The 27627-nt window shown below is 36.2% G+C and overlaps 1 protein-coding gene across 1 annotated transcript in view; it reads right to left on the bottom strand.

Annotated features, from left to right (window-relative positions):
* Positions 1–14496: 14496 nt before the first annotated feature.
* GOLGA5 (golgin A5) overlaps positions 14497–27627 on the bottom strand; it is a 34632-nt gene continuing 21501 nt past the window's right edge. Inside the window, exons 9-13 of the mRNA XM_001365417.4 lie at positions 21901–21999; positions 19696–19918; positions 18753–18858; positions 16373–16436; positions 14497–15000 (exon numbers count right to left, since the gene is read on the bottom strand). Of these exons, the coding sequence (XP_001365454.1) occupies positions 14920–15000; positions 16373–16436; positions 18753–18858; positions 19696–19918; positions 21901–21999 (573 nt within the window). The 3' untranslated portion in view covers positions 14497–14919. The remainder of the gene's footprint in view (positions 15001–16372; positions 16437–18752; positions 18859–19695; positions 19919–21900; positions 22000–27627) is intronic.

Here is a 27627-nt window from a genome sequence, read left to right as displayed (position 1 = left end):
CCTTCTGATTATTATTCTTTAATGGAAAAAGAGGATCCCAAGGTAGATATCTAAGGCAACTTTTTCCTACCAGATGCCAGTTCCATAAATGAACACATAGCTATTTATTTATTCAAAAAGAGAGCAAAACAACCCTAGAGGAATTATATGTATGAGACTATATAACAGAAAATGTACAGACTGAATAAATTCTCCCTTTGAGAGTGAGATAACTCAGCCAAATGAGAAAATTCTAGATCTCACTGAAATGATAGTATGCTTTGATCCACATCCATCTGACTTCAACAGTTCTTTCTCTGGAGGTGGCTAGCATTCCCTGTAATATGTCTTTCAGAATTGACCCAGATCATTGCTTTGCTGAGAGCAGCCAAGTTTTCACAGTTGATCACCGTATAATATTATTGTTACTTGGTACAATGTTCTCCTGGTTCTGCTTATTTCATTCTGCCTCAGTCCAAGTAGGTCTTCCAGCTTTTTCTGAAATAATTTTGCTTATCATTTCTTATGATTCTTATTTCTTATAATATTCCATCACCAATATATACTGCACTTTGTTCAGCCATTGCCCAATTGATGGACAACCCCTCAATTTCCAATTCTTTTCCGCTACAAAAAGAACTGCTATAAGTAGGTCCTTTCTACCTTTTTAAAAAATCTCTTTGGGATATAGACCTAATGGTGGTATTACTGGATGAAAGGGTATGCTTTCTTTTATAGCCCTTTGGGCATATTTCCAAATTGCCCTCCAGAATAGTTAGATCAGTTCACAACTCCACCAAAAATGTGTTAGAGTCCAAATTTTGCCACACCCACTCCAACATTTATCACTTTCCTTTACTGTCATATTGGCCGATCAGATAAGTGTAAGGTGGTAACTCAGACTTGTTTTAATTTGCATCTGTATAATCAAGGGAGATTTAAAACATTTTTTCATGTGATTATTGATAACTTTAATTTCATCTGAAAATTGCTTGTTTATATCCTTTGACCATTTGTCAGTGGGGGAATAGCTTATATTCTTTTTTTTTTTTAGTTTTTAAAACATTATTTTATTTGGTCATTTTCATACATTGTGCATTGGAAACAAATCATTTTCTTCCCCCATCCTCCCCCACCCCTTCCCTAGCCGACAGGCGATTCGTCTGGGTATCACATGTGTCCTTGCTCTGAACCCATTTCCTTGTTGTTAGTATTTGCATTAGGGCGCTCATTTAGCGTCTCTCCTCGGTCATGTCCCCTCAACCTCTGTGGTCAAGCAGTTGCTTTTCCTCGGTGTTTTTACTCCCTCAGTTTGTCCTCTGCTTGAGGATAGTTTTTTTTTTTTTAATCTCGTAGATCGCTGCAGGTTGTTCAGGGACATTGTAAAGAATGGCTTATATTCTTTAAAATTTGACTTGGTTCTCTATAGATTTGAGAAATTAGACCTTTATCAAAGAAAGTTGTAATAAAAATTTCCCCAGTTTGTTGTTTTCCTTCTTAAAAAGTTTATTTTTTGAAAATAAGTTCTGAATGAGGGCTTGAGGTGTTCTCATGAACAAAGTACAGTAGCTTTAGCCTGTGAACCTTATGTCAAATATCACAACTACTTAAAAGTTCTTTTTAATCTTAGCTAGTTCCTAGCTGAGTCCTGGATAAGAAGATTGCCAGATATATGTTATAACTGGAAATAACTCCAGCTAGAGAATCAGACCTGGATTCTCATTCTGGCTCTGCCATAACTAGCTTTGAAATTTCAAGTTGTCACAACATCTCCTTTAGAAAATAAGCTACATTAATTTACTTATTTAGTGCCATACCCATTGAACTATCAAAAAATATTTTTACTGAATTACAAAAAACCATAACAAAGTTCATTTGGAAGAACAAAAGATCAACGATATCCAGGGAAATAATGAAAAAAAAATGCGAAGGAAGGTGGCCTTGCAGTCTCAGATCTCAAACTATAAAGCAGTGGTCATCAAAACAATATGGTACTGGCTAAGAGACAGAAAGGAGGATCAGTAGAATCAACTTGGGGTAAGTGATAAGCCCAAAGATCCCAGCTTTTGGGACAAAAATCCACCATTTGACAAAAACTGCTGGGAAAATTGGAAGACAATATGGGAGAGATTGGGGTTGGATCAACATCTCACACCCTACACAAAGATAAACTCAGAATGGGTGAATGACTTGAACATAAAGAAGGAAACTATAAACAAATTAGGTGAATATAGAATAGTATACTTGTCAGATCTTTGGGAAAGGAAAGATTTTAAAACCAAGCAAGGGTTAGAAAAAATCACAAAATGTCAAATCAATAATTTTGATTACATCAAATTAAAAAGGTTTTGTACAAACAAAACTAATGCATCCAAAATTAGAAGGGAAGCAACAAATTGGGAAATAATCTTCATAACAAAAACCTCTGACAAAGATCTAATTACTCAAATTTATAAAGAGCCAAATTAATTGTACAAAAAATCAAGCCAATCTCCAATTGATAAATGGGCAAGGGACATGAATAGCCAAATTTCAGTCAAAGAATATCAATAAGCTCATGAAAAGGTGTTCTAAATCTCTTATAATCAGAGAGATACAAATCAAAACAACTCTGCGGTATCACCTCACACCTAGCAGATTGGCTAACATGACAGCAACAGAAAGTAATGAATGCTGGAGGGGATGTGGCAAAGTCGAGATATTAATTCATTGCTGGTGGAGTTGTGAATTAATCCAACCATTCTGGAGGGCAATTTGGAACTATGCCCAAAGGGCGATAAAAGACTGCCTGCCCTTTGATCCAGCCATAGCACTGCTGGGTTTGTACCCCAATGAGATAATAAGGAAAAAGACTTGTACAAGAATATTCATAGCTGCACTCTTTGTGGTGGCAAAAAAATGGAAAATAAGGGGATGCCCTTCAATGGGGGAATGGCTGAACAAATTGTGGTATATGTTGGTGATGGAGTACTATTGTGCAAAAAGGAATAATAAAGTGGAGGAATTCCACGGAGACTGGAACAACCTCCAGGAAGTGATGCAGAGCGAGAGGAGCAGAACCAGGAGAACATTGTACACAGAGACTGATACATTGTGGTACAATTGAACGTAATGGACTTCTCCATTAGTGGCAATGCAGTGATCCTGAACAATTGGAGAGATCTAGGAGAAAGAACATTATTCACATTCAAAGGAAAAACTGTGGGAGCAGAAACATAGAATAAAAACAACTGCTTGATTACATGGGTCGAGGGGATATGGCTGGGGATGTAGACTCTAAATGAATATCCTAGTGTAAACAACAACAACATGGAAATAGGTTCTGATCAAGGACACATGTTATGATACCCAATGAAATTGCACATCAGCTTCGGGAAGGATGGGTGGAGGGGAGGGAGGGAAAGAATATGATTCTTGTAACCAAGGAATAATGTTCTAAATGGACTAAATAAAATTTAAAAAGAAAAAAAAAGAAAAGAAACTACATAGCATAGATGACACCTTCCAGTTCTGATATGCTGACCTAGAATTAAAATGTCTCATTTAAATCTCATGCTCACTTTGATAATTCAAAAGATCTGTAAATTTATCCACATGGGTTGTTTTCCCCCAACATAGATTGCAAATTCTCTGTGTAGCCCCTCCTCCTTCCTCACTGGAATCATCGGTACTCTATCCCTGTGTTCTAATAGATGAACTTTTGCTTTATCTTAGCCAGAACTAGGTCTTGATTTCTAGCTTTTTCCATATCTACTCTGGCCACATACTTTATCCTCTCCCACTGAAACCACCTAAACATTGCTTTTAGGAGCCTGAGCTCTAATAAAATGAGCCTTTGCCTTGAATTGCCCAGAATGAGGACTCTCACAGTCAATTTCAGGCATTTTCCAGATCTTACCCCACCTTTCTAGCTTCCTCCATTAGAATGTAACTCCCTTGAGGGAGAAAAAATTGAATCCTAAAATATATTTTTTAATTGTTTCTATATGTAACTGAAAAAAGTTCTAAAAACTGGAAAGAAATAAAAAATAAATAAATGAGACAGTTGCACAAAATCATCTACCTTGCTCTTTTTTTCCCCCCAGAGTCATTAAAGTCCAGGGGCAAGGCAAAAGTCCAGACAACTGTTGATGACTCGAGATGCAATGGATGCCACAGAAATTCGATGATTCTTGAAGAGAGAATGAGGTTCATGAATTTGTTCAACTCTGCCTTGCTTAAATGCAATTCAGAGCAAGTCATCATGTCCATGATGTCATTGGTCCTCTTTGAAAACAAAAGATGAACAACTTCTAAATAGACATTCTGTTTCCACCAATAGAATGTGAACTCTTTGATGGCAGGGATCCTTTCATTTTGTCGTTGAACCTCTCAGTGCCCGTAGTGGACACTAAATAAATGCCTTCTGACTAAATGAAAAAGAATATAACCTCCTTGAGGGCAGAGGGTTTTTTTGTTTGTTTGTTTGTCTTTATATTTCCAATATTTAGAATAGTGCCTAACACAAAATAAGCACTTTGTAATTTTTAAAAATTTATTCATCCCCTGACTTAGTGGATAAATTTTATACATTTCTGTAGCCAAAATAGTTCTTCACCTGATGGTCAACTTTCTCTGGTGGTGAGCCTCTATGGACTTAACTGACAAGTCCTCAGACAGCCCTCTATCATCAGGCTCATACTCATATCTTCACTTGACTTAGTTAAGACTTGTATGACCTTTTGCTCCACCATCATAACCTGAGAACTAAGGAGCAGGACAGTTAGGTGGCTCAGTGGACAAAGGTCCTGGGTTCAAATGTGGCCTCAGATATTTCCTAGCTGTGTGACCCTGGGCAAGTCACAATCCCAACTGCCTCTTCCTTACTGCTCTTCTACCTTGGAACCAATATTTAGTACCGATTCTAAGTCAGAAAGTAATGAGTTGAGGAGAAAAAAAAAAAAGAACCAGGGACCACTTTCATCCTTTGATGAAGCATCAGAAGACTTGGGGAAGGGGGGAAGTAAGGGGTGTGAAGATGGGTTTAACTCTCCCCTTTTTACTTGTAAATTTAATCAACAAAAAGCAGAAGACACCCATCCTTAATGTTAAGTATGGGAAGTCCACAAATCACTTACTAAAGGGGTTTACACCTCCAGAAGCAACTGACGGCCCCTTTGGGCAGTGTTAAGCAAATTTAAAGACTTCAATTGGTCCCTGTAAACTGGAGGAAGGGACAGGAAGTGACCTTAAGAAAGGACTTCAAAAGAGGTTGAAACTTCCTATCAGGAGATCTTAGGGCTGAATCTGGAGCGTGGAGGACCAGGGACTCTGGATCTTCTTTTGCAGCCCTTGCTTGGGTGAGTGAAAAGCTGGCTCCTTTCCTGGCTTCTGAAGAGATTAGTTTCCTGAGAGGCCTCCCCGTCTTGGAGGAGGCCACCTGGGTATTCACTGCAGCACCCTCTGGTTGAGAGTCCTCCGGCTGTAGGCTAATTAGCTCTGCCTGGTTTGAGTCACGGGTCGAGGCAAATATTTAGTGTGTTAGGTTAGATATTTTACTCTACCTTCTTTCACATTTCTCTACTTTCACTCTTCCTCTCTTTTTGTAAATAAAACTGCTAAAGAGTCATTTTGACTTGAGCTGTAGTAATTACTTTTTTAATTGGCCACCACATTCCCTTATAGTTAGTCCAACCACAAATTTAATTCCTACAGGGGTCATGGAAGACAGCTGACATAGTGGCTTGGAGTTGAAAAATCCTACATTCAATACCCATAATAGTTGGGTGACCCTGGGCAAGTCACTTGGTTTTAGCCCACAGGCAACTCTTTAAACACTATAAACTGCAGATGAGGTGCAGATCAGTCCTGGTGGAGGGAGGCTCCTCACCAGAGAAGTCTCTGTGCTGATGTAATCACATACCTAATTTTTCAAAAATGTATTTAGTACTTTCATGTTGATGCTGGTTATCCATAAATAATTTAACTATTTAGAATGCTCTCCTATTCTCTTCATTTGCAAAGCTATCTTTCTTAAAATATCCCATTTTGTGGTTGAAGTTCAAGCTAAACTTATTTTTACCTTCTGCTAAATCAAGCCAGCTTCCTCGTTGGGTGATTGAGTCTGAGTCCTAAATCACTGGAGAAAAAGCACATTCGATGTCTATAGTCAAGAAACACCTGCTCTCCTCATGTGGACATTCATTCATTTACTCAGACAATTCATCTGGACTTCTCCCCCACCTGCCTCCTAGTGACTTATGAATATCTGGAGGAATATGCAGGGTTTTTTCCTTCGGTGACTAATGGCTAATGGGAAACCCAAGTCTTCCCAGGGATGTGGCAGTGATTATTAAACTCTTGAGAAGCATTATTGAGAAGATTAGCATGTTCACTGTTCATTCTGTCTCCCACATTGAAAAACTGCTACTCTGTTATATTACTCACCTGGAATTTACTCCCAAGCAAACAAATCAAAACACATTGTTGCAATCAAGGAAGATAAATGGATTATTGCAGCCTGGAGCTGCAATCCATATCCATTGCTGTAAAGAGAGAAAGTGGGAGAGAGTGGAAAGACCTCAGGAGCTAGAGAGTTCCTGATCATCCTGTTTCAAGATAAGATTATTAAACAATTACACAATGAACCTGAAGCTACCTGGGACTAGTGGGGAACTCTGGAGGGATGGTGTGTCCAGATAGTCCAGGATTTGCCCCTTAAACCTCAAAACTTTCATTTTAATTGAGTGGAAAATGTAGCCTCTGTGAAAGTGCTCTGCTGATGTCTCATGAAGGCAGAGAAGTAGCCCTGACTCCTCCAAGGCTCCAAGGTCCTGGTGAATGGGAAAACTTAGAATATGTATTTAGTTATTGTAAGATGGGAAAGGCTAAAATATTATCAAAACAAGGCCCCAAGGGACTCGTGATAAAAAAAAAAATTATATCAAAAGCCAAAAGAACTATTGAAATCTGATTACAGATCAAATCATCACACCTTTCCCTTTTTTTCCTTCTTGAGTTTTTTATAGTATGCATGATATGTGCACCCTGTCATGGCATGGGGAATATGGAAATATGTATTGCATGAAAGCACTGGTAAAACCAATAACTAATAATTTACCATGCCTTGAGGAGGGACGTAGAGGGAAGGAGGGAATCCAAACTGCAAAATGTCAGAAATTTTTTATAATTGTTTCTATATATAACTGAAAACAAAATTTAAAAGTAAAAAAAAATGAATTTAGTTAATAAACTCAATATCATCTCTGGACCAAGATTAGCTAAACTCAAGGGGCTCATCAGGGAAAGAATGGCCATAGTAACTCATGGATTCTAATTAGAAATGCATGGAAGGGGCAGCAAGGTGGCTCAGTGGAGTGCCAGGCCTGGAATTGGGAAGGTCTGGGTTCAAATCTAACCTCAGACATGTCTTAGCAGGGTGACCCTGGAAGACATTTATCCCCAATTGCCTGTCCCTAACCACTCTTCTTAGAATTGATAATTGTGTCAATTCTAGGTCAGAAGTAAGGATTTTAAAAAAAAAAAGCATGGAAGGATTGAAATTTGAACTCTGTGATGAAAGCCTGGATCTTCAAAATACTAAAGAAAAACTCATGGTTCCATTCTTCAATACATATTAAGGCACTTTTTGTCATTAGGACCACATGACAAAAGTTATGCTCCTTAACCGAGGGGGAGGTACCTAATAGGAAACTAAAGGTTTCTAGATTTGCGAGCCAACGATGGGAAGTCATGATGTCAGAACTGTAGCTTTCACCCTCACCATCACCTTTCCCCAACTTCTGGACTGCTCCTAGAGATATAGACCAACTAGAACATTTCTTAGGACCATAATATCATAGATTTAGAGCTGAAGGAAGCCTTAAAAATCTCACTAAGCTATTCACCTCCAAAGAAAGAACTCTTGGGGTCAGAATCAAAGCATAAGATTTTTCACTTTAGTTTATTTGGGTTTATGTTTTGGGGTTTGGTTTTATGTGATTAATCGCTTACACAAATGAACAATATGGAAATGTTTTGCACGATAATACATTTATAATGTAGGAGAACATTTGTTAGTTAATTAATTAGGAAATAGGATATTGTTGTTGATTGATGGATAAAGAGAGTTGAGTGGGTCAGATTTCTTTAAGCCAGAATGGAATCTCAAAGATGGCTCAGGGGAAGAGAATTTTCTCAAGGAGCTTTGGGAAAGACAGTTGGACCAATGGACTCACTCTTTGAAAGATCCTGAATAAGGGAGGTTATTCAAGGAGGCTGCTCTGTGAATTGGGAGAAATTTCTGGTGAATTCATTTCTCAAAACCATCGTAGCTGACCAGAGACCAAGAAGGATTGTATTGGGCACAGTACCGGTTCTGAGCCCAATAGATGGTAGAAAAGAGAGAGCTGAGTGCAGAAAGTTTGTGAAGATTCTAAAAGCTGCGTTTTTCATCTGAGCAGCAGGAAAAGGAATCTGACTGGTTCCTCTCTGATCACAAGGTTATATTTAGTATAGGATAGAAAGAGAGATATTTGGATATTTAGACAGAGTAGAATACGAAGGATCACTCTTAGTGATCACGAAGAAATCCCTCGCGGGACAGAAATTTGGGATTTGGTTTAGTTAAGAAAATTTGAGAGTTAGGGAATTAGTTTCTAAACTTCCTATTTCAGTACCTCCAATTTCCTTTTCCTATAGAAGTAAATATAATACATAGGTTTTATAGAAGATTTATCTCAAGACAAGTCTTTTCAACTTTTCACCAAACTGCCAACCATCAAATCCCAACAACTAAATCTGTTTATAGCCTAGTAATAGGCAATTATATCTTCAACATACAACTGAACAAGCCCCCCAAATAACAGTAACCCAGATCGAATCACCTGCCAGGTCTGGGAAGGGGATAGGAAGGGAGGGAGGGAGACAAGTGCAATCATATAACTTAGGGAAATTTATATGGAAAATTTTTATTAAAATAAATTAAATATAATGTAATGTAATTAGTAAAAAAATACTTAAAATCTCATTAAGACTTATATGAGTTGATGCAAAGTGAAGTGAGCAGAACCAGGAAAACAGAGTAACAGAAATATTGTACAATGATCAACTATGAAGGACTAAACACAAGTAAAACTGGATCCCAAGAAAACTGTAAGGGACTTAAGATAAAAAATGCTATCCAAAGCCAAAGAAGGAACTGTTGGAATATGACTGCAGAGTAAAGCATACTATCTCTCACTTTATTTCTTTCATGAGTTTATTGCATTATGTGATATGTTTTCATATTTACCACAGAGGGAATATGGAAATACGTATTGTATGAAAGCACTAGTATAACCTCTAACAGACTATTTACTGCCTGGCGGTGGGTGGCTAGAATGAGGGAGGGAGAGAATCTGAATTGAGAAATATCAGAAAACAATTGTCAAAAATTATTTCTACGTGTAATTGAAGAAAATACAATAAAATAAAAAGGCCTCTCATTTTTAAAGGCAGAAAAATGAGGCCCAGAGATGTTGTGACTCATCCAAGTTTACATATCAACCACAAGCATTTGGCACCTACATGCCAGGGACTGTGGCAAGCACTAGATAACAAAATAAATATGGAACAGTCCCTGCCTTCAAGGTATCTATTAAGAGGAGATAAAACGAAAACTTTCCCACTAAATGCTTAATCCTGCTTCAATATTAAAAGCCTCTGTATGCCCAGGAGCTCTTTATTTTATTCTAATAGGGGTGATGGAAGGAGGAGTACTTTCAGTAACAAGATACATACTTCGTATTGTGCTATTAATCATTTTTTCTCATTGCTAAGCCTTAACTTTTGCTTAATTGATTTTAAAGTCAAAACCAACTAGAAGCAGATAAGAGAATATTGAGGAACCCTACGAATTTGGGGAATTTATATCAGAATTTATTTCAGAATCTTTCTTCTTCAGGTAGGCTCTGACTTTGTAGGCAGGTTGAAGTTTTTATCATGTTCGTTCTTTTATTTTTTACTGTTCTTAAATTGATTGCCTTGTATTTATTCTAGATATACTTACAAAGAGGATATTTTTCTTGTATATTTTTACATATATATCATGTCCATTCTTATGTTATTACAAACTATACAGAATGAAGTGATGAGAATCTGGGTGTCTTCAATACATCCTAAATAAATGGGGTTTGTTATGATTAGGGGTTATAGGGACAAGGAAAAGAATGCCAGTACAATACAAGGGTTTGGGTTTTTTTTTTTCCTATTTAGATATAGAGAAGAGAAATACTTCTAACAGGTATAGTGTTCTACTCCCCCTAATTTATTCATCCACTCTTTATATTTAAGTCATATACACATTTTGAACTTATCTTGGTATAAGGTGTGAAATGTTGATCTAAACCTAATTTTCCCAGCAGTTTTTGTCAAATAGTGAGTTCTCTCAAAAGCTGGGATCTTTGGGTTTATCAAACACTAGATTGCTGAGGTCCTTTACCCTTGGTCTATTCCAGTGATGGCAAACCTATGGCACACGCCAAAGATGGCACACAGAGCACTCTCTATGGGCACACGGCCACCCTGCCCCACCCACCAAGAGTTCATTCCTAGAAAGGCAGAGGGACTCTCTGCTTCCCTCCCCCTCTCCACCAGGCCTGATAACATTTTTTTTTCACATCCCCTGACCCTCTGCTCAGCAGCCAATGGGAATGCACAAGGATTAAGGTGGGTGGCTCACAGGCAACTAGCTGGAGGGGAGCAGAGCACTTGGGCCACTCCCCTTACCCTCTCTACCCTCCTTGAGGACATTCCTTACTTCACCCACCCCTCCACCCAGTAATCCAATAGAACTCTTCCTCCCTCCCATGTGTGGGGTAAGGTGGGGCAGGTAGGGCACACCCAAAACTCTATGGGGGGAGGGGCATGGCATGCCATCTTGGGGGGGGGTGCAGCAGAGCACTAGACCTGGAATGTGGGATGGGGGTGGGTGTCTGGCACTCTCTAAAAGGTTTGCCATCATTAGTCTATTCCATTGATCCACCCTTCTATCTCTTAGCCAGTACCAGATTTTTTTTTTTTAATTTAAAATCCTTACCTTCCTCCTTAGAATCAATACTGTGTGTATTGTTTCCAAGGTAGTAAAGCAGTAAGGGCTAGGCAATGGGGGTTAAGTGACTTGCACAGAGTCATACAGTGAGGAAGTGTCTGAGGCCATATTTGAACCCAGGACCTCCTATCTCTAGGCCTGGCTCTTAATCCACTGATCCCCCCATTGCTCCCCACCATATTGTTTGGATGATCACTGCCTTATAGTACAATACTGCTAGGCCACCATCTTTCATATTTTTTTCATTAGTTCTCTTGATATTTTTTTTTGTTCTTCCAGATGAATTTTATTATTTCTTCTAATTCCAAAAAAAAAAAAAAAGTTTTGGGTAGTTCGATATATATGGCACTGAATGATTAATTTAGGTAGGATTGTCATTTTTATTATATTAGCTCATCCTACCCATGAGCAATTGTTTTTCCGATTGCTTAAGATTGTCTTAATTGTGTGGAGTGTTTTGTGGTTGTGTTCATGTAATACTTATATTTGTCCAGGCAAATAATTTATTTCCCAAATATTTTATATTGTCTAAGATGATTTTAAATATTTGCTAACTCTGGCTGCTGAGTTTTGTTGGAAGTTTATAGAAATGCTGATTATTTATGTGGATTCATTTTGCATCCTGCAAGAGAAACACTTTTAAATGAAGCTAATTTGTGTACTTCCTGTGGTTTTCAATCAGAATTTTTTTCACACTTCCTGGGTCCTTTTTCATACAACATCCTAGTTTTTACATACTTTGTCACAGCATGAATGAACTCAGAATCCTTCCTCCAATTTCATCATATAAACATAGGGCACTACTCACAATCTGACACCTTGGTAAGAAAGCTCATTGCCTTTCAAATTGTGACTGCATAGATCAGCTAAAGCTGAACATACTACACTTCTTTTAAGGGTGTATCCCTTATCTGGCCTGTATCCCTATCCTGGCCATTTTAGGCATACCACTGTCTTCTTTTACCATGAATTACTCAGGATAGAAACATGTCAAGTGTTTGAAAGGCCTAAATACCAGATACTAGGCATAGCACTTAGAAAAAAAACACACAGTAAACATTTTGATTTTTTCATAATTTTGATATTTTAGAAAGCTTTTCACTTTTAAAATTCACTATTTTATATAAATTATATGACATATAAATTATTTTATTGTTTCATAGTTTTGCCTCTATTTCCAAAATACAAAAGAAGGGTTTTAGAAGGATATTATGAGTTGCAATAAAAATCAAATCCTTTAATGGAGCCCAGATACATGAGTTTCAGTGTTTCTCTGCTATTTTCTTACTACTTACTCTGCGATTAACTCTACAACCTTGAGCAAGAGACTTAATCTCTTAGGGTTTTTGTTTCTGATACATAAAATTAGGAAGTTGAACTAAATGATCACTAAGGGCTACTTTTTGCTTTTAGTATACTATTGTACTATGCTTTTAAAGGTACTTATGTTTTATGATTTAAGAATCAAAAAAAAAAATTGAAGCCTTTAATTTGGGTCAGTGTAATTTGGGTTCAAATCCTAGCTCTGCCACTTAGCTGTGGAAATCATCACTTCTGAATGCTTTCTCATTTGTAAAATCACACAAGTTTGAGAGGAAAGTACCTTGTAAACTTTCTAGCACAAAAGTTTTAAATATAGGAGGTATTATTCAACTGACAAGAGGCTGCTGCCATCAGATATTCTAAAATTATCCCCTGCCAAAATTCCAGACCTGGCTGAAAATCTGTGTAAAAGTCTCAGAAGAACAGCTACGTATCACAGTCTGAGCGTACTGAGATTCAACTTGGTTAGTATTTATTAAATGTCTGTTATGTGCTAGGTATGATGTTTAGCGTTGGGTATCTAGAATCAAAAAAAGTCTGAGCCCTTCGAGGAACTTGCGTTCCTTACATTCTGTGGAAAGATGCCTGGGCATTTCAATCCACCAGAGTTTTCATTTAAAAAAGCAATGCAGTTTGGGGGGAGGGAAGGCTATGGAAACCATTTTTGGATAGGCACAATCACAAAATACCATATACACTGTAGAATGTATTTGCTATCACACAGAAAAGTCAATTATTTTAATAAAGGACCGACTGTCTAACTAGTTCTATTTTGGCAAGATCCTATTTTAAGTTATACTGGAAGAGTCACAAGTTATTAAAGGTTAAGTGGATGGGTAGGAATTAAATAAACCCAAACAAATAGCTTTGGAATTAGGAGTCAAGAACTTGGAAATGGAGACACATTGAAAAGTTTAAGTAAGTTTAAGTATGATTCAGGAAATGCTCTGTCAAACACTTCCAAAGCCAAGAATGTGTAAAGACTGAGCAAGAGATTTAGAAACTTCCCAACAAAAGCAGGTGACCATGAGGAAGGAGAGTTTGGCAATATTCAGAGAGGAGACACATGGTAATTTTACTTTTAAGTACACAAGCTGTTTCTCATCATGTTAAAGAAATCATTTCTACTTGGAATTATTTTATTTCCAACCAGAAAACCCGTAACATCCCACCACCACCACCACCACCACCACCAAAATCTTCTTAAATGCTTCTCAACTCTTACTTTATTCCATCCATACATCAAATCTGGCATCACAACTCAGCATGCTATGATCAAATCGGGCCTGAGGAAGAACCACCTGACTGCTTCGGGGGCTAACTACCTCCAAATCCTATACTGGGAACATCACTTTTCCTTATGATCTTTTTGTGCAACTTCATACAAAACTAAGAAAAGCCCAAGACATTAGCATTCCTACTGATCTATAGTAACACTGAAGTGGAAAGCTCTGTTCAAAGTATGTGCTTTATATGTTTACATTAAACCCTAAGGAGGAATTTGATTAAAATAGGCAAACTTGAACACAAAAAACGTAGCAGCTATAAGATATCCAAGTATATCACTTTGATCGGTGTCCATAAGACCTCATGAAAACATGTATGCAGGTAAGTTGCAAAGCACACTACACTAAACTAAAATGTTGCTTTTCAAATAATAATTGGATAAGCCCTTTGACTGAATGTTGGAAATGCAAAGGCACAAAAATAGCTAAAACAAGCTTGTCATTAATGGAGTTAAGCTAGGCTCACTGAAGTCAAGCAAGGGCCCAAGGCACAGATAAGGGAGAGGGGAACAGACACTAAAAAGAAAATGAGAAAACAAAGGGAAACAGAGGAAAGGGGGAAATAGGATGGGAGAGACAAGAGATGAATATATATAGCGTTTGGGAGTGCTCCGACACCATTCAGCAATACCACAGTTTGCCAACTCTTGTTATATTGATTATCATCTTTTGGAAAGGTATATTAGCCCGAGGGCACAAAACTCTTTTAAAAAAGAAAGAGAAAGATACGCATTAAGTTTTATTCCTGTATTTACGAAAAGATATTGCACCAACCAATCAGGCCTTTACCATGAAGAGGAGGGGGATATATTTACAAAGTAAAAAACATGGAAATGCAAATGCAGACTGAGTAACTAAAACTTTTATTTATATATCTAAATACAATTAGTTTCCCTGATTATAGCCCATAATCAGTAATGACCTAAAATACAGTATGTGCTATACCAAACTGGGACTAGCCTGGTGTTTTAATGAAAATCCACTGTGTGTGTGTGTGTGTGTGTGTGTGTGATACTAGACCATTAACTTTCTGAAAGCAAAGGTTAAGCTGAGCTTAATGTCTTTCTCTATGAAACTATTACCATTTTTGAAAAATCAGAGAAATTGTAGGGCATAGTACTGGTTCAATAATTTAAAAATTGGAAGTGGTACTAAAATAAGTAATGACATATGCCCTTCTTAAACATTTCGGGCAACAGCCTTCTTGCAGAACCAAAGTCCAGGGGGAAAAAAAGACTGATCATTCCAGCAATCTGGTTCAGCTCATTTGCCAGTTGGATGGTCATGGTGCATTTCTGGTGTATAAGTAAGTAGAACAATCATGACCCAGAAGTGAAGCAAAGCCTAAAGAAAGAAAGAAAGATTAGTCAGAAAGTCATTTAATGAGGACCTGCTGTGTGCACCGCATTGTACCTACCAAGTGCTCCACCAAATATGACTGTGGTGCTTGAGGAACTTAGAAACCTAGTGGTGGCATGTCTGGTATCAACATCCATGTGTTGTAACACAGCTATATAATAAGTGATCAAATGAATACAATGCTAACGTAATTAATTGCTGGAATAATTAAGAGTAAACAGAGGCCATCAATCATGAAAAATAAAACAATAACATGAGGTGGTAGTGCCAAGATGTAGGAAGAAAGACTCCCTAGCAGAGCTGGCCAAAAACTAGAACGGGCTCTTTGGGAAGGAGTAGATTCCACTCAGTAGAGGTGTTTTAGCAGAGTTAAATGACCACTCGCTGGGGATATCATAGAAGGGTTTCATGCTTTAGGTGGGAGTAGGAGCAAAGTTGATCTCAATGTCCCTTCCAATTTAAAGGTTCTATTGCTCTTAGGATTCTGTGACACGTATATATCAAATTTCATGACTAACAGCAAGATAAAGAGTTGGATTATTAAAATTCTAAAGATGTAAATATTTACTAATTCCTTCCCCAAAGGAATCCAGGGAAAATTATAAAGCATATTGATAACCAGGGCTTCAGTGATAGTGTAGATCCAATTATATACCCTGCCATTGCACATTAAGTATGGATGTGTTAACAGGCATGTGTATATATGCACAACATGTAGTTATATGTATGTATACACAGATATAGATATATATCATTTTCCTGTTAAATTCCAATTATTGACTGATGATCAGTAATACAAATTCCATTTAAAATTTTTCCCAATTCTTTGAACATATTCAATTTCATTTTCTAATTTTAATAGAGCTCTTCCCTCTAGTGGATCACTGAGAAATTTCAATTTAGTGATTACACAAGTTTACTATGGAAATTATTAGTCTTATTGCCTTGGGAACAAACTTACAATACACATAATTTTAACACAATTACTTTTATTCTCATCTATGTAATTAACTAGACTATTTAGTTAACACACCACAGATAAAAGAATATTCCAAACTCCTACAAATTCATTAAGTTTGAAGAGAAAGATCACTTTTAATGTAGAGTGATCGTTTTTAAGAGAAAGCTTAAAAATTAAAGGGCATATTAAGATGCAAAGAAACTTAAGTTATCTGAGATCCAGATAAAAGCTTCATGTCAGCTTATGGTATATTTTTTAAAATGTAAGCCATGGCTTTTTTTTAACAAACTTAATTCTTTCACCATAGGTCATCAGTCTGTCAGTTAACACTTGGAGCTAGAAAAAAACTGGCCAAGAGATTAATTACAGCTCTTTAATGGGAGGAAGCTTACTCACCATATATATAATTACAAATACTCTTGCTATGGGATATCTTCGGAGAAAAATTCCCAGACGGATGCTGTGCAGACATAAAGAGAATTAAAACTCAGAAGAAACTTTCCTTTGATCAGTAACACAGTCATATCTTACTCCAGCTCTATTTATCACTAACATGGCACATGAGACACCCTACCACCAAAAGACAATTTCTTTTCTAATTCAAAGTAAAAAGTTTACCCAGTCACTATTCCAGCAATAATTCATAGTTACAAGTGCTGGAAAGAACACTGACCTGTAGTCCTGCCACTTACTAGCTGTATGACCCTGGGCAAATCCTCTTACTTCTGAGTCTGTTTCCTCAACAGAAAAATTCACTGTGTCGAAGGGCTACTAGGAAGATCAAATGAGACAATGGGAATAGTACTACAATAAAGAAACTGCAAAGCAGCACACAAATGTAAGTCACTTAGAATGACCAACTTTAAAGGGAATTACTAGGGCTTAGTTGTTACACTTAAAGTTGTCCCCTGCTACAAAGATGAGACCCTCCTGAAGGAGGCCGCGGGCAGATGGGAAACAAATGAGTTGGATTTGGGCTCGAGGCCCAGTTCAGTTCTTCCACGTGGAGGCTGTATGACACCAACTAGGCCACTTTACCTCTCTAGGCCTCAGTACCCTCATTTGAAAAACGAGGGCACGGAACCAGATGATTTCTAAGATCTCTCCAGCACTGACATTCTGTGATTCATATCCCTACAGTTATATCAATATGAGGCTGGCAAGACTCAATAAAAGTTCTTACCATTCAATTTCTCTTCTAGACATCAAAAAAGAGACAAGGGTGGATGGGGTACAACTGAACCTCACCCAAGACCTATCTGTGACCCTGATGAGAAGTCATCATGGCAACAGTGACATGGAATTTTACACTAACAAAGAGCCTTCCAGACATCATCAACTTTGATTCTCACCAGCCTCAGGAGGAAAGAAGCGCAAGTAACCCTTTCCCCACTTTACAGACAATAGAAGAAACGGGAGCAATGAGGTTCAGTAGCTTCTTCAGTCAAATAGTTATTAAGTGGCCAAACCTAACTCGAACCCAGTTATTCAAGTGACTTTTCACAACACTCTGCTGTTTCTTGGAGACTTGATTAGAATCATCCCATCACCTCTAGAGAAACTAAGGAAAAAAAGAGTACAGGGGCAGCTAGGTGGCTCAGTGGAAAGAGTTCGACAGACTCCAGGCCTGAGGTCAGGAAGTCCTGGGTTCAGAAGTGAACTTGGATACTTCCTAGCTGTATGAGCCTGGGCAAGTCAATTAACCCCATCTGCTTTGCTCTTACTGTTTCTTCTGTTTTAGAATTGACTTAGTATTGATTTTAAGACAGAAGGTACATTTTTTAAACCTTTACCTTCCATCTTAAAATCAATACTGTATATTGGTGCCCAGACAGAAGAGCAGTAAGGACTAAGCAATGGAGTTAAGTGACTTACTTGCCTGGGGTTGCACAGCTAGGAAGTGTCTGAGGTGAGATTTGAACCCAGGACCTCCTAACTCCAGGTCTGGCTTTCAATCTACTCAGCCACCTAGTTGCTTCAATAAGAGGAAGGGCAGAAGGAAGGGGGGGAGGGGGGGAGAGAAAAAAGGAGGGGGAGGGAGGAAGGGTAGGAAGGGAGGGTGGAGGAGGGATGGGGAGAAAGGGAAGAAAGAAGGAAGGGAGGAAGAAAAATGGCATATATCAAGAAAATCTCCCTCCCACCCCCCTTCTCTGTACTGTTTTACTGTAAGCAGCTAACCTTCCCTTGCCACTATCATCACAGAGGGGAGGTGTCTAAACTGGGCCTTGAACACAGGAAATGTCAATGCATTACATTAGACTTTCATATTTAAATTATGGAGTACTAACAGTCAGTTCCTTCCTAGCAAAATCAAGTTAACAGTCCCCAGTGTTCAAGTCTTTAATGTTCTATGAAGATTATGTGAAAACATTTCCTTTGAAATATAGCTTTGCTTTTATAAAAAATTATAATTTGTACTAAAAATGGGTATTAAAAAAAGTTTCATATGTTCCACTGATCTAGTAAATACAGGACAAATAGGGTCTTTTTCTCAATTATAAAGGACAAGTAACATAACTTAAAGAAAGGCAGGAAAAAGGGCAGCCAGAGTTAATCAAGTGCGATTAAAATCATGCATGTTTCAGTAAGACTAGTCTTGGAATATGTAAAATAAGTTCATGCTCACTCTTAAAACAAGTAAGATAAATGTCACTCTTAAAAACTCGGTTTTACAAAATGATATGCTTTACTCTTCATGAATGGAAAGATTTTTTAGAATAATTTGTGGAACTCAACACTAAATTATAAGCATTAGTTCTTTGGCATCGACTCTTACCTAAACTGGTCGATAGTACTGGCAGCTTTCCGTACTCTACCATACATTCCTGCCATGTTAGCTTCTGAGTCACTGAAAAGAACAGGAACATTTCGAACACGTGTTCCTAAACAAAAGAACAGCCAATTATCAAACAGTTCAATCTGCTGACTTTTTAACTAAACAGAACAGTTTGTACCTTTATTAATATTCATCTACATGGAGATTTTCAAGGTCTAAGCCAGAGGTCTTGATGGCATTACTGAATTACTACTTGAAAGCATTTAAATGGGATGTTTTGAAAAACATGTTTGTATTGGTTAATATTTAAACATGAATTATCTTTGGCTTTTATTTTTGAATCTAAAGATATATCAGAATTTAAGAGTATAGATCTACCTGTAAGAATTTAGTTCAAATGCTATCCATTATTCATAGGTAGCTTATTAAAGCATCTCTTGCTTTGAAGCTTTAATGTTAGTTACCTACTGATTTTAACTCTATCTGGTACACAGACTTCTATGAAGTATTCTTCATACTGTAAAACAATTGTTAACTTTTAGTCGCCTTTCCCCCAGATGTGATACTAACTCTTTTTATTTCTCCTCCTGAAATTAAGTATTACTTAATTCATTATCCAATTACCGTAAAAGTATCAGTAGAACTTGGCCCAAGGCTTAGCCTAGAAAATTCCAGCATTTGTTAAAGTTTTAAGTGCCAATTTTATAAAATTTTACTGCTTATGATTAAGTAAAATATGATATAATCATTAACAAATTTTCCATTTGATTAAATAAAAATGCAAACTAGTCATTAATAACTCTAATTCTGTGATTATTATTGTTAGGCAAAATAAAATATGCTCACTAACATGCAGACTTAAGGTCAGTAAGGTATATGGCACAGCAATATAAAAGTGAGATATCCTAAAATGTACCACCTTTCGGGATGTTTTTCCAGTTACCTTCAACACTGTCAATTCCAGACATATTAATAGAAGGCCCATTACTATGTCCAGGGACAGATTTTATTTGTTGCTCAAGGCGCTCTAGCTGATAGACAAGAGAGTTCTTTTCCGTGCTAAGATTCTCCAGCATGGTCTGTTTCTGAATCAGAGTCTCAGTCAGCTGATGAAGTCTATTTTCTAGCTCCGATTGACTGCTATTGCTTATGGTTTTGTTTGTGAGCTGAAAGTCAAAAGAGATGTTTGAATATTTTAGCCAGGTTTATAAAATGAATCACTATTTCATACTATACAAATCATATAACTAAAAGACTATAGGTCAAATTAAATTTAACTAACTGAATTCTAACATTCTTAATTTTAAAAGTCTATCACGATTATTCATTGCTTACAAAATAAAAACGAAACTCATGTTGTCACTTAAAGTTTTCCATAGTATAGACCAACTTTATCTACTTAATCATATTTCCCACAATTCCCTACCATGTGCCTTTCATCAGACTGGTCTTCTTTTTCTTAAATGTAAGAGTTTATATTTTCCCTTTAACTCAGAATGCTCTATCTACTCTTACCTTCTTCATCTATCCAAATCCTACCCACTTTTTAGGGGCAGGATCAACTCCTAAATCTTGATGAAGTCCTTCCCAGCCCACATTTTTCTTGTTTCTATACATTTCTTTCACCTATACCACAAATCCTGTACTTAACATATACTAATGAACATATCTGTTTTATGTAAGTGAATCTTGCCTCCCCAACCTGAAGGTTGGTTCCCCTCAAGGGCAAAGGTACCTTATATTATTTTTGTTGTTTCCTATAGCTAGTCCTAGGATAGGACTAGACATATTAATAACTGCTCATAAGAAGTCTAGTTTTAATATTTTTACAATAATTTTCAGTAATATATTTTACAATACAATGATTACAATAACATAACATATTTTAAGCCAGTCTTTCAAATATTAAATGAGTCAGCCCAATTAAGGTTTTTTTTTCCTCCTCAAACAATATTTTCTCCTAAGAGGCTGAGAGGTAGTCAAATAAAGAGAATCAGCAATCTTTATTTTTCATAAAATATATATCATTAATCACTTTAGGTGGGTAGTTATTTGCAAGGTTTCAACAGACTATCTTCTATAAGGAAAAACTCCATCTTATTTAAAATTTATAACTTTTACCAGAAATTCTACTATAAAGAGACTTTAAATACATGTTTTGAATGAAGAAATGAATCATGCAGGATTGACCCTATTTTTGGTTCATCCATGACCTATGATTCTCCCTTCTTTCTGCCTGTCTATTTAGAACCTTTAGTGAATCAACAAGGAAAATGGTGAAACAAATCAATTAAATGTTATATATTTACCAAAATTTTATAGCCATCTACTGTAAGCTACTGTTACATCTTAACATGAATTATATCTAAAATTACCCTTTAAGGATAGCTACTTCAATCAAAACCTAAGACCATTTGATTTTCTATGGTTCATCAAAATAACATGCTCCATGCCTAACTGGACTACCAAAGAACTTAATATAGGTCTTTAAGAAAAATTAAGAGTCACAAATATAAGTATCTTTAAGTAACATCTGTTTTAATTAAAGTTAATACTTAAGAGGAGCTAGAAGATGATGGAATAAATAAGTCTACTGATCCTTAGTGACATTAGGATAGACCCAGGAGTCTTTAGCTTAAAGGTTTACAGTTTAATTTAACTACAGGCTTAGAGACCATAAATTGTCAATAGCAATCACCACCACTGAAAACTATATTTTGGAAACTGGAATAATGTATATGTACCCTGAGCATACTTAACCAAATTTACTTTCAATGAAATGAAAACATGATTGTCTACTTCAGACAAGATGCTGTGACAAGATATTCCAATCAAAGCAGGACAGAAAATGCAGAACATGAAGATTTGGGTTCTGTCTTTATGTAACCTCAAGAAAGACACTCAACCTCTATGGGCTTATTTCCCCACCAGTAAAATGAAGGGAGTAATCTAGACTTCCCTTTCAATTCTGTGAATCTATAGGCAGATCTCTACAAGGTTTGAAATAGCTTTTGGTTTATCCTTTCTCTCTTGAAGAAAGCACTCAAATTAAAACAAAGCATTGTGATAGTGTTACTATTTCCCAAATAGGCATAATCTAAAATGTCATCTTTTCCAAATATTTTGAACACTGCATGAAGAAGAGCACCTGATTTCTGAGTTTCTGGATTTCATCTTCTCGATCTTTAATTCTGCTTTGTAGTGTATTTTTGGTTCGATAGAGTTCTTCTTCTATATAACTGAATTCCTGAAAAATGAATAATAAATATTAACAGGTTTTTCAAGAACTGGAATAAAAAATTTTACTGAAACTCAGTGTAAGAGAAAGAAATAACACATGAATGACTAATATCTTGCTCCAAACATAGACAAATGAATAATCAAGCTGACTCAATGACTATACTATAAAAGAAGTTATCAGTGAAAAAAGAAAATACTCTCTTCTATCATATCAAGAAACCAGCTAAGCTGCTAGAAAGAACTATTATGTTAAAACCAATTAAAATATTATTTCAGGCTAGGCTCTTTGATTATTCCTTCTAGGACTACCTATCAAAAATCATTTGTATTCTTTTTGGCTTTATCTCTACTGAGAAAAGAACCCCCCACCACCACCAAAAAGAAAAAGAAAAAGAAAACACCAATAACCAAAACCTCCTTGTCTCACTTAATTAAGTTTCAAAACCTCATTATTTTCCATAACTGCTAGTATAACCAAGGACTTTAATTTGACTATGGAACTATTTTATGTTCTTTTAGCCTAAAATACTAAATTTACTTAAATACCAGAAAGTGTTTCAAAAGTTATATACTTCAACTGTAGAGACAGCATAAGAGGGAGACTATTGCTGAAGGTTTGAGTGGGGTAAATCAGAGAATCATATAACAAAAGACACTTAGAACTGGAAGGCAACTCAGAATTTAATACCTTTATTTTACAGAAGAATCAAGGAATGTCAAAATAAAGGGAAAATATTGTAAGATGTAAAGTGGATAATTTTGAATGCATTAAGTTGAAAATATTTTGCACAAACAAAACAAAATGCCAATATTAGAAGGAATGCATAAAATTGGGGGGAAATTTCATAGACAATTGCTTTCTATATCTAAAAATATAGAAAACTTTGTCAAATTTATGGGAACAACAGCCATCCCCCAATTGTTAAATGGACAAAAGATATGGACAGTTTTCAGATGAAAACAGCAAAGCCTAATATAGATATATGAAAAAATGTTCTAAATCAATACTGAGGCATCATCTCACACTCATCAAATTGCCTAAAACGGCAAAATTGGCAAATGTTGGAGGAGCTGTTGAAAAGTAGGGGCACTAATATATACTGTTGGTCACACTGTAAACTGATCTAATCATTTTGGAGAGCAATTTGAAACTATACCGAGAGAGCTATAAAACTGTGTATATCCTTAGACCTATTGCTGGGTCTTTCCCAAGGAGTTCAGGGAAAAAGGAAAAGAACCTTTATGTTCAAAAATATTTACAGCAGCTCACTTTGTGGTGGCCAAGAACTGGGAATTGAGGAGATGTCCTTCAACTTGGGAATGGCTAAACAAATTGTGATGTATGATTGTGATGGACTACTACTATGGCATAAGAAATGATGAGCAAATTAATTCTTTAAAAACTTGGAAATAATTGCATGAGATAAAGAACAATGAAATGAGTAGGACCAAGGAATTATATACACTTATAGATTTAATGTTGGAAGAATTACTTGTGAATGTTCATCTCCAAAGAATGAACTAAGAAGTGGAAACATGAAAGACATAATTTATACTTGGCCAGAAAATGCCTTCTATGGTGGGAGAAGGGTTTGGAAAGGGGTGGAATTAAGTAAAGAAATAAAAAAGAAACAGAGGAAGAACATGGAAGACTAAAATAGGAAGGATAACTCTGTGTAAATGCTCATTAGTCATCTACCTGATTTTTTTTGTAGGCCTGTAGGGAAATAGACATTTTATAATTATAAGTTTAACTCAAAGGAATACAGAAATCCTAGAAGGCTATTTGATCCCAATACACTAAGTGCCAAATGAATAAATGGACTAAGGGTACATTCATCTCTTCTCCTATTGCCACCTTTACTTTAAAGGGCACTGGTAACAGGAAATAATATACCAGCTGCTGTGGTTAAAAAATAAAGACAATCCCTAATCATCAAGAAAATTGGATTTGCGTCTTTTAATTACATGCTAGTTGACAAAGTCAATTAAAATGTCATTTCTGAAAGGACAGATAATCCCATAAGCGGAATTACCTGCTAGAGTTTATGATGTACTCTGTAGATTGCTTGTTTTTTTGTGGTTCTCTTTTGCCACTTATGAAATACAAGACTTTTTTACCTATTTTCTGAAGAGCAAATAGATTGTCTGACAATAGAAACTTCTGTTTCAAAAGTGGTAACTCCTAAAGGAATATTTGAAAGACTATGTCAAGCTAACTAAGACATGTGGAACACCAATTTCTAGGAAATGCAAAAAATACATAAAACTATACCAACTCAATACCAAGCTGAAAAAGCTACCCATGCTATATATATATCTATCATATATATGTACATATATTTAACATGACAAGAAGCATAGTCGGGTATTTTATTTTGAAACTATATGTCTAAATATAGAAAAGTGAGAAATTCAAACTTCCTGACTCCAATACTCACCATCTCTGTTCTCTGGGACAAGTCACTCTCTTAGGGCCCCATATTCCTCATTTGTAAAATGAAGGCAACTCTTAATACTACCCACCTTCTAAGAGTGGTTTTGTAGGAAGAATTCTGTAAATTTTGAAGTGTTCTATAAATGTGAGTTTATCATTTCACAATGAAATATCTATTTTTGCAGAACAAATGATTCAAATCATTAAAGCAACTAGAAAAATCAAAATCTTTCTGTTGACAGTAATTGTTTTGCCTAAAAACATTTTTTAAACCCATACCTTCTGTTTTGGAGTCAATACTGTATATTAGCTTCAAGGCAGAAGAGCAGTAAGGGCTAAGCAATGGGGGTTAAGTGACTTGCCCAGGGTCACACAGTTGGGAAGTATCTGAGGGAAGATTTGAACCTAGGACCTCCCATCTGTAGGCCTGGCTCTCAATCCACTGAGCCACCCAGCTGCCCCCTAAAAACATTCTTTTGGTCCCAAAAAATTATTAAATGAAGTTTTTTGTTCCTTTATGATTCTATTTAGTAGTTTTTTATATAACAACATGCCAGATTAGTAAAATACTAAGATTTGTTATTTTTTGGCTTTGAACAATTCCAACAATCAAATTTTTCTCTCTCTGATACTGTCACTCTATTTTAAAAAGTCCTGTCTAAGGAAAGCTGTGCAACATGATAAAAAATCACTATGTAAAAATAACTATAAATTAAGCATTCTATTCTAACCATATTCTAAATATAATCCCCCTGCTACCTGCAGACCTAAGCAGAGGTTTAGCAGTTCTCCAATTTATGGAGCCTGCTTGTCATTGAAAGAACTTAACATTTTTTCTAAGTGTCCTGCTGAGGAAACATTGTGAACAAGTTTACCATTGCTTATTAGCCTGAGATATGAAGAGGATCAGAAAGTGGTTAGTTCCAGAAGGGAAACTATCAACAGAGAAACAACTTCATGTTGTACAGATTGTTCCTGAAGAGTCGAATGACATTAAGGTCTTCCAAGTTCAGTCGTAAGTTGCCATTGGCATGTAGGTTTCCCAATTCATCTACTTCCTTGTCAGGTTTCTACAAATGTGTACTTATTATATCTCTCCTGGAAACTGCATGATAGTGTGAACAAGATATATATGTATACTGTTTGTTATTTTATGATTACACCTAGTAGGATACTGTGATTAGTGAATGTTATACTCATTCTTCCTTTTGCCTTCTGATGAATGTTTTTATTATTATAGTCTTTGCTTTATTTCATAACTGTGTCATGTTTAAGAGGAAAGAAATATGTATTTTATTACATTATATAAATAGAGAGATATGATTAATTAAAAACAGATATATTGCCAACCACCTAGCCAAAATTCTATGTATTGCTCTGTGGTTTTATGCTTACAACAGTATTCTACATAAAGCAAAGTTTCAAGTTAATAGGGGCTTTTGATCACTAAGCTAACATTTTACATTAATAAATCATACTTTCTTTCAAGTAGACCATGTAGACATTATTGTTTCTATAACTTAGAGATGAGGAGACTGAGTAAAGAATGCAGAACTCAATACTGAAACGAGAGAGAAAGAGAGAGAGAGAGTGACTCTCTAGTCCTATTTCTTAGGATCATAGGTCTAAAACTAAAAAAGACATTAGAGATCATCTAATCCAACCCCCTTCACTTTACAGATAAGAAAACTAAAGCCCAAGTGGTTAAGCAATTTGCCCATCATCACAAAGCTAGCACACAGTAGTCAGGATTTGAACCCAGGAGGCCTCTTACTTCAAATCCAGTACTTTTCATAAACAACTGCTAAACATTCATAGAAAATATGGCTAATCGATTGGGGAATGGCTGAACAAACCGTGGTATCTGATGGTGATGGAATATTATTGTACTGAAAGGAATAATGAACTGGAGGAATTCCATGTGAACTGAAACGACCTCCAGGAATTGATGCAGAGTGAAAGGAGCAGAACCAGGAGAACATTGTACACAGAGACTGATATACTGTGGCATAATCAAACATAACGGACTTCTCTACTAGCAACAATGCAGTGATCCAAGACATTTCTGAGGGACTTATGAGAAGGAACACTATCCATATCTAGAGAAAGAACTGTGGGAGGAGAAACGCAGAAGGAAAACATATGATCGATCACATAGGGATATGATTAGGGAGGATGACCTTTAATGATCACTCTATTTTGCAAATATTAACAATATAGAAATAGGTTTTGAATAATGATGCATATAAAACCCAATGGAACTGCTTGTGGGCTCCAGGAGGGGGGAGGAAGGAGGGATGGGAAAGAACATGAATCATGTAACCATGGAAAAATATCCTAAATTAATTAAATTAAAAATTAAACTTAAAAAAAAAAAAAGAAAATATGGCCAACTACTGAGTCTGTATCCCACAGAGATAAGAAGGGGAAAAGGACCTACTTGTACAAAAATATTCATAGCTATTCTTTTTGTGGTGGCAAAGAATTGGAAATTGAAGGAATGTCCATCAATTAGGGAATGTTAGTAATGGAATACTATGATGGTATAAGAAATGATAAGCAAGATGATTTCAGAAAAAGCTAGAAAGATCTTCGGGAACTGATGCAGAGTGAAATAATTAGAACTGGGAGAACACTATGTGCACAATAACAGCAACATTGGAAGACAATTATCTGTGAAAACTTGGCTACTCTCAACAATGCAATGATCTGGGACAATCCTGAAAGACTTATGATGGGGAATGCTATCCACCTCCAGAAAAAACTGTTGGAGTCGTATTTCATAACAATGTGCTTATGGTTTTATTTTGGGGTTTTGGTTATATGAGTTTGCTCTTACAACAATGACCGATATGTTTTAAAAAGATTACTCTATTACAAATATGAATAATATGGAAATAGGTTTTGAGTGTTAAGACATGTATAACCCAGTGGAATTGTTTGTCAGCTCTGGGAGGGAGGTTGGAAGAGGGGAGGGAGAGAACATGAATCATGTATCCATGGAAAAATACCCTAAAAATAAATAAATAAATAAATAAATAAATGATGTGGGGGCAAAAATGACTAATATGGAAATGTGCTTTACATGAACAATAAAAAAATTTTTTTAAAATATGGTCAGCTAAATCAATGACTCAGTGAAGTGCAATTTGTTTGATAGTTTCCTACACCTACAGACTCAGTCACCACCAATACTTT

Source organism: Monodelphis domestica, chromosome 1, assembly GCF_027887165.1.
Source record: "Monodelphis domestica isolate mMonDom1 chromosome 1, mMonDom1.pri, whole genome shotgun sequence".
Taxonomy (NCBI): domain Eukaryota; kingdom Metazoa; phylum Chordata; class Mammalia; order Didelphimorphia; family Didelphidae; genus Monodelphis; species Monodelphis domestica.
The sequence above is the reverse complement of the archived record's forward strand: the minus strand, read 5'-3'. Positions and strand labels throughout refer to the sequence as shown.